The sequence below is a fragment of the Anolis sagrei genome, chromosome 5, assembly GCF_037176765.1.
Source record: "Anolis sagrei isolate rAnoSag1 chromosome 5, rAnoSag1.mat, whole genome shotgun sequence".
Taxonomy (NCBI): domain Eukaryota; kingdom Metazoa; phylum Chordata; class Lepidosauria; order Squamata; family Dactyloidae; genus Anolis; species Anolis sagrei.
In genome coordinates, this window is record NC_090025.1 from 100,526,789 (window position 1) to 100,535,666 (window position 8,878).

An 8,878-nucleotide genomic window follows, 5' to 3' on the forward strand; every position below is an offset into this window, starting at 1 on the left:
GTAATTTTGAAGTTATGCTAAAGGCAGATTTAGGTACGAGTAAACATTTTTGCAATATTAATTGCCTTACACTTTTTATTTTTTCTTTCAGAGAAAGACAGAATTCAAGAAAATACTGTATTTAAAAATATATACTCACATTTATAATTACATTATGGTTAATAACTGTGCAGAACATCTATGTTTCTATGAATGTATATACCACAACTAAATCAGAAAGGGCAGTTAAGGAATGGTCTCAAGGCCAACCAAAAATCAGAACATATTAAACAGACATAAAACCATAATAGGGCTTTTGAAGGCAGAAAACATTTCTCTATCGTCTCTATTACAACAGCAATCTGTAAATCCCAGGCTTGCTTCGCCCCATACCTGGCCTAAAGAAGACTGAAAAAAATGTTGTGACTTTTGGGAATTTCATAGTGAGGTTTCACAAAAGTAAGTGAGGTTAAAGCACAGCATTCGTGTCCAATTTAAACACACAAAAATATAGATCTGCCGAAAGTTGCAATCTGCAATGTGGCATCAGTAAGTTGAGAGAAGCCACATTATTTCAACAGAACAGAAAAACGTAGCTGTGCCCTAGGCTCTTTGAACAATCCCATTTCATAGTACAGGTGTCTCAAAACTCACCATAGGGAAAATGGAAAATTGTAGCTAAATTTACCTTTATTAATTTTTTCTACGTACGGAGAATTTTGGGACATCCTGTAGTTACATTTCACATGCACATCTGACATGATCAAATCTCAAAGAATCAGATATATAACAAAACAGCACCATGTGCAACTTAAATTCATTGTTTGTTTGTTTTTTAATGCCAGCTGTAATACAGGGTTAGTCAAAATGCATAGGCCAAAAAGCCATTCAATTGAATGGCTTATTGGCCTATGCATTTTGACTAACCCTGTAGATCTAACCTTTGCCGGCTAGGCCGAAGCCTAAGAGTCAGTGGGCTGAGTCTCCATCTTGATAGAGAAGTTTAGAAGAGCTGACATCTTGGGAGAGGCAAGGAGGCAGGGGAGTAGTCAGCCGACTCCTGATTGGTTTAAGCACCAAGGGGAGGAATTGGGTGTGAGTGAAAAAGGCTGTCACTTCTGACAGGAGGGGAGAAGGGATTTAACATCACAGAGAGAAAGGTTTTAACAACAGAGAGAGCAGTAGGATTTTAGCAGAGAAGGATTTAAACAGGGAGAAGGAAGCTTTTGAGTGAGCCAAGCAGTTAGGGAATAAGAAAGGGACAAGGGCTTCAGTATTACTGTACTTGGAGGGTCAGTGAAGAAGACTTGTCAACTTGTATTAATAGAAAGTACAAGAGAGCTTATTGCCCTGAAGAGTAGATTGGAGAAAGTCTGATTACTCTGTGAGACAGTCGGGGGGAGGGGGACTGATCTCAGGAACACACTGTTTCAAAGAGTTGAATAGTGTGGAGAAGGGAACTCACTTCAAGTTAAAGCTACACCTTTTGTGGAAGTCTCATATCTAATAAGCCAAAGCCTCAGTAACAGAATTACGCGTGTGTACCACTCATTTTATGAGTTGACATATTCTTAAAGTTCAATAAACCTGTTATTAGTTTATCAACTGGTGTCTGCCTCAGTCTGTCGTACTCAGTGAAACTAAGTCAGCCTAAAAAAACCTCTTTACAGTCCAGTCAGCAAGTAAAAGAGCTCATAAAGAAGAACAGACGCCAGGGCGCATATTACCTAAAATACATTCACACCTTTGTTTCCTCAAACAATATAATTGAGGTGGTGGCGGCAAAAATCTACCAGAATCATTGGTCCCTAATATCTTTAGTTATTCCCTCACTAAAATTCCTGTGACTCAGGTGTGTTAAGGGACACCTCGGTCCTTAATCTCCCTTACATTGGTGGCAGCGGTGGGATAGAAAGGTTTTCCCCCCCTACCAATGGTCGAACGGTCCTTAAACCTGTTTACACCAGCCATCCCAAATTCTCTGAAGGCAATGGAGCACTGCTTGGTGATATTACAACCCTCTGAAACCTGTAGTAAAGTATGCTCTTGTTTTCTAATCTATCATTTTTGTAACTCAAATGTTTACCTGAAAAACCAGACAATTCTTTGCTCTGGTAATTATGCCAATTTTTCCAAGTTCTTTAGTATATTCAGATCGGCTGACCACAGAGTCATTGATAAGAAATTCAGATCCATTGCCTAATTTTGAAAGAAAGAGAAGGATACATATTTCACCCATTTTGAGATATTAAGTGTTCAGTTATACATGCAACCCAGTACTGTACATAATATGGTACTGAATACATTTCTTTCCATAATTACACTTTTTGTAAGTCAACAGTTTAAAAACAGATCGGTGTCTCACATGCATTATCTTGATGTGATTTACAATCACAAGCACAGTTGCTCAATGGTTTTAAATAGTTACAACACAGCTGCAACACCTCTGTGCATCTCTGTGTGTATATTTTGGTGCTTAAAGTTACATTCCAAGACATTTACAATGGAAGAAAATCCTGGGGTTTGATAGAGTAATACAGAATCACATTGTGTCAAGCTTCACATACGATACCAACCAACTCAAACCTCTGAGGAATAAAGAAACACCAATATAAAGCAAACAACTTAAAATGCAAAAACACTACACTATAGGCAGTTCCCAAGTTACAAACAAGATAGTTTCTGTAGGTTTGTTCTTAACTTGAATTTGTTTGTAAGTCAGAACAAGCACATTTTAAGTGTAACACCAGCAAAAACAATAGATATAGGGAAGGCTTAACACCCCTGTGGTGTTTGTTTTGCTGTCTATTCCACTGTTCTGAAGATTTCACCTCATTTTCTGTCCCTGCAATAATTGGGTTTTGAAAAATGTGGCTTGTTGTGGAAACAAGGATTGGCAAGAAACCTTCAGTGGAGACCCCTTCCCCCCATGATAACTTTCAGGAGTGAATCTCCCTTCCTAGGGATAGATTCCTTTCACACCCGTTCTTAACTATGAGTTGTTTGTAAGTCAGATATTTGTAACTTGGGACTGCCTATAGTCTAAAGCAAAACTGTACGCCACAAACTCATACAGGGATCCTGTAACTGAATATAGGGAGGATTGTGAAAAATGTGTGTAGCTTGCCACCTAGTGGCTGTTTTAGACATTTACATGAATCTATTAGTAACAACATGCAGCAAATTCTTCACATTTACCTCATAAAAAAGGAAAATCAGCCTGCTTTGTTTAGCAAGCCTCGCAAATGTTGATTTTTCTTGATGGCTATGTTTTCAGTTTCTGAAATATTTTCCTTCAAATTTTGAAACCCCCCCCCCCCCCCCCACACACACACATTGTTTGCTTCCAAACCCCTATTTCTCTCTCACCTCTCAGAGGGAGGGTACTTTGATTATGCTTTTTCTGCATGGCTGAAGGGGGTTTGATTGGATATACTGAAGCCTGACAGACAGACAGACACACACACACACACACACATATTTCTCGCGACTCGAGAAACTTTTGCTTCAAAAAGGGCACCACAGTTGAAAAATTTTAAGAACCCCTGCACTAGATCACATTCGCAAACTGTAATCACTATAAAAAATATTGCTATCCACTTTTTGACCCAGTAATTTATGCACTAACAATTACAAAATATATTTTATTTAACTGACTAAATTAGCATTAAGAGTTTTATGTACTCTGTTACATTTTCATATAAACTACATATTCAATACTTAGGGGAAAAACCCACCTCGAATAATTCTTGCAAAGGTTTTCTCTTCTCCATTTTCCTCTCTGTACACCATTCTTACACTTCCAGTTGATGAAACCGGTTTTCCAACATGCGCCCCATGTATCAGCTCTCGAATGTGTTTCACTCTTAAATTAGATATCTTCTCACCCATTACGAAACTAATGGCATCCATTACATTCGATTTTCCTTTAATTGTACAAAATATGTAAATTACAGCTTTCTAATCCGGAGTGGACAAATATAGGCAGCTATATGGTAAATTTCAGATTTAACAATTAAAGTTCTTTAATTAAAGAACTGACTTCTAAACTTGGAGATAACAACTGCAGCACTCCTGCCTCCTTACCCTCCATGGATGTCATTTCAGCTATTTTCCCCCCAGGATTTATATGGTACTGTGGATTTCTGAAGGTGGGTAGATTGTCTAGTTTGCAGGTGATTTGTGCATGCCTTGGACTCTTTCCAGGGGAAGAGTATTTTAAACTGGGTGTTCTAGGGAGCTGCTTACTCCTCAAATTTCTGCTCTAAATCAAGTTACCCTTATCTGCTAGATATGTTCTGATCCATTTCTGAGCTGTTTCAAACTTAATATGAAACCACTAGATGAGCTTATGAAAATAAAAGTACTCTCCCTGGCCTTGCATGCTCATTCTCTTCCAATGTGGCCACAGAGAAGAGGATAGAAATTTCCATTTTTGTCTTAGGATTCACTATAATTTGTAAGAATTCTGGTATATGGTCAAACTGAGATTTATCACTATTTTTAATGGTCATAATCATTGATGAATATAAACTATATAAATGGAAATAAATAAGTAGAAATAAGTCTACTTGAAATAATTATTGAACTTGGCTTCTTTTGATTAACCAAAGATAAGAATTAAGGCTAAAAAATAAAAACTTTATTTATATACCGTCCTATTTCCCTGAAGGGACTCAGCAAACAACAACAAAGTCAGTAAACATTCGATGTCGTACAAAAGAAAAGACATAGACAACTAACCATCCCACCCAAAACCTTAGCTATACATCAACACTTTCTATTACTAATATTGCAGTAAAGTTGTATAGTACAACATAGTAATATATAATACTAATATTGTGCTATGCTAATGCTATAATATATTGTATGTACATATAACTTGTAATGTGCTCTGAGTCCCCTTTGAGGTGAGAAGGACGGGATATAAATGTCGTAAATAAACAAATAAATAATACTTCTAATACTGCTCTGAAGTCATCGCTTGTACATTGCCAAAACCTATAATATGTCTCAATAATTTATAGGGTTCTGATCTGATTAAAATATCTTAAATTAACTGTATTAAACTTTAATACAGATTAGTCATACATAACTTAAAAAATATTTTTGGAATAAAAAATAATAACCTATTTATTTTAGCAGACCCATCTAAATATGACTTTTCCTTATGATATGAGAGGCAATGCTGTCTTTTTCATGAGCATATCTACAATGCAGTTTTTAAAAACAAAACAGTTGTGATTAAAGAACACTCAGATAATACTTTACATAAAAATATATCTGAATAAAATTCTATGCAATATATAGGAATAGTTTAAAGCATATACAGCTTGAGTAGTCCTTATCCAAAATACTTGAGACCAAAAGTGTTTGAGATTTCTTTTAAATTTTGGAATATTTCCATATATTTGCATTTGAGAGCAGAGTGAAGAGAGGGGCCATGAAGGCAGTTCCATCTTGCCTCCAGTACCATCAGTTGGGAGCCCCCTGCGAGCCCCCCCCCCCCCCCCCCCCCCCAGCCAGCAAAGCTCTTTTCAGGTCTATTCCACACAGCTGAATAAAATTCCACATTTTTTCTTTTAACTAGAATATTTGGCAGTGTGGACTCAGATAATCCAAAACAGATATTTTGGAATGTTCTGCCTTGATATTCTACGTTATATGGCTGTGTGGAAGGCCCCTCAGATATCCATGCAAGATGAACTCACTCTTTCCAAACTATCAATTGGGGTCTCAACATGACATTTTTTTTTTTCCGGATTGAATTCTGATTATTTTATGAAGGAATTTGTAGATATCATGTACTGATGGTTGTGTCAGTTGTACTCTATTAAAAAGTTATTTAAAATATTTTCTTTATTAAAGCCATTTGTTCCTTGCTTCTTGCATCTGAACACTATATACATGCAATAACAAATAAAAAACCAAGTCATATGCAGAGCTGACAGATGATAGAATCCTGTTTTGTGGATCAAAAACTGAGGGCCCTTCCACACAGTTATATGTATATACCTAGAATATCAAGGTATATTCAATATCTGCTTTGAACTGGGTTATCCGAGTACACACTGCCACATGATCCAGTTCAATGTGGATTGTATACAACGGTATGGAAGGGGCCTGACTACACATCAACAAGAAAGAGAAATGTCCTGGAGAGGATAGGAAGGCCTCCTTTTCAGGTCTTCGTGCGTTACCTGAACCGTTAGGACCAATAACACAACTGAATTTCCTGAATGGCCCAATGCATTGTTTCCCTCGCCACGATTTGAAATTCTCCACAACCAAAAGCTTTAAGTGTCCCATCTGTGGAGGATGAAGAAAGAACATGCCATTATTAATATGGAAGTGGGAAGAAGGAAACTTGGAACATAAAATGTAGTTTTTCCCCTAGAATGTAATAACTAAAATAACAAGCTAAAAACCCAGGGTCCTTCCACACAGCCCTATATCCCAGAATATCAAGGCAGAAAATACCACATTATCTGAGTGTGGACTCAGATAACCCAGTTCAAAGCAGATATTGTAGGATTTTCTGCCTTGATATACTGGGATAGAGGGCTGTGTGGAAGGGCCCTTAGAATACTAATAATCAAAGTCTGTGATACAATTGATATTAAATTAATTTGAATAAGCAGGCAATGCTGGACCACAGAGGCTTCTCGATGGAGCCAGAATTTTCATTTTTCATGTTTTTTCGCCAGTCATTATAAAGGTGTAGCTTAAGGTCCTTCCACACAGCCCTATATCCCAGAATATCAAGGCAGAATCACCCACAATATCTGCTTTGAACTGGGTTATCTGAGTCCACACTGCCATATAACCCCATTCAAAGTGGATAATGTGGGATTTTATACAGCTGCATGGAAGGGGCCCGCATTGAGTCGCCTGTTTGGGCTGAAAAATGCGGTATAGAAATAAAGCAAATAAATAATAGTTCTTTATTTTCTCTCCATTTATGTTTGATATGTATCTCCTTTCAAGCTGCATGTTTTTCAGTAGGAAAGACACGTTGGCACTCTGCTGGATATATCCTGTGGGCTGAAAGACCCTAAACCCCCTTTCACACCACTGTATAAAATCCACATTGAACTGGATTATATGGCACTGTATTCCTTTTAAATAGATATCTTCATACCAATAAGTTTTGGTGTTAAAATATATAACAGAAACCAGTAATAACAATGAAACCAACTGTGTCCCCTTCTGCACAGCTGAACAAAATCCCACATTATCTGATTTGAACTGGAATATATGGCAGTGTGGACGCAGACAACCAGTTCAAAGCAGATATTGTGGGATTTCTGCCTTGATATTCTGGGACATCGGTGTGTATGGAAGGACCCTACGTATTCTTTCCTTTCAAGCTGCATGTTTTTCAGTAGTAAAGACATGTTGGCAATTAGCTGGATAGATCCTGTGTGCTGAAAGACCCTAAGCCCCCTTCCACACCACTGTATAAAATCCACATTGAACTGGATTATATGGCATTGTGGATTAAGATAACCCAGTTTAATGCAGATATAGTGGGATTTTCTGCCTTGATTTTCTGCGATATAGGGCTGTGTGGAAGGACCCTATCTATTATTTCCTTTCAAGCTGCATGTTTTTCAGTGTCGACTATGAGAAGCGGCTTAAAGAGATGGGCATGTTTAGCCTGAAGAGAAGGCTGAGAGGAGACATGATAGCCATGCATAAATACATGAGAGGAAGTCATAGGGAGAAGGGAGCAAGCTTGTTTTCAGCTGCCCTGGAGATTAGGATGCGGAACAATGGCTTCAAACTACAAGGAGATTCCATCTAAACATTAAGAAGAACTTCCTGTGAGAGCTGTTCAGCAATGGAAATCCACAAAATGCGTGTGGAGAAGAGCAAACCACAGACGACCTGCTGCAATACAACCTGAGCCCCGCCACATGCAAAATGGAGGACCTCCTTGCTGCAACACCAGAGGCACTACTGGTCAAAGGACATTTAATCAACTACCAAGCTTGCAAACTTTGTTTTGTCTGTTTGTTAAAAATTTGTTTAAAATATAATACAATTGTCTGGTTGATACTGACACGATAAATAAATTTTTAAAAAGCAGTGGAACTCTCTGCCCCGGAGTGTGGTTGGAGGCTCCTTCTTTGGAAGCTTTTAAACAGAGGCTGGATGGCCATCTGTCAGGGGTGCTTTGAATGCAATTTTCCTGCTTCTTGGCAGGGGGTTGGACTGGATGGCCCATCTCAAGATTGTCGTGTCAGGAGCGAGAAACTGCAAGTCGCTTCTGGTGTGAGAGAATTGGCCGTCTGCAAGGACGTTACCTAGATGTTGTGGTGTTTTATCATCCTTGTGGGAGGCTTCTCTCATGTCTACGCATGAGGAGCTGGAACTGATAAGAGGGAGCTCATCTGCGCTCTCCCTGGATTCGAACCTGCGACCTGTCGGTCTTCAGTCCTGCTGGCACAGGTTTTTTGGGCTATATGGCCATGGTCTAGAGGCATTCTCTCCGGACGTTTCGCCTGCATCTATGGCAAGCATCCTCAGAGGTAGGCCAGGATCATCCACCTCACCTCGTCCCTCACCAGGGCCAGGATCATCCATCTCACCTCACTACCTCTGAGGATGCTTGCCATAGATGCAGGCGAAACATTAGGAGAGAATGCCTGTAGACAATGGCCATACAGCCTGAAAAACCTACAACCCAGTGATTCCGGCCATGAAAGCCTTCAACAATACAAAAAAAAAGACTAAAGATAACCCAGCTCAAAACAGATATTGTGATTTATCTGCCTTGATATTCTGGGTTATAATCCCACAATATCTGCTTTGAACTGTTATCTGAGCCCACACTGCCATATAAACCAATTCAAAGCCTAAAATGGGGGGGGGGGGGGTGTATTCAGCTGTGTGG

The 8,878-nt window shown here is 38.8% G+C and overlaps 1 protein-coding gene across 2 annotated transcripts in view; it reads right to left on the minus strand.

Annotated features, from left to right (window-relative positions):
- Nucleotides 1–6,288, minus strand: part of SMC1B (structural maintenance of chromosomes 1B) — a 44,373-nt gene extending 38,085 nt beyond the window's left edge. For both annotated transcript variants that reach the window (XM_060776160.2, XM_060776159.2), the window contains exons 1-3: nucleotides 6,180–6,288; nucleotides 3,717–3,905; nucleotides 2,066–2,178 (exon numbers count right to left, since the gene is read on the minus strand). In XM_060776160.2, the coding sequence (XP_060632143.2) occupies nucleotides 2,066–2,178; nucleotides 3,717–3,905; nucleotides 6,180–6,288 (411 nt within the window). The remainder of the gene's footprint in view (nucleotides 1–2,065; nucleotides 2,179–3,716; nucleotides 3,906–6,179) is intronic.
- Nucleotides 6,289–8,878: the final 2,590 nt, after the last annotated feature.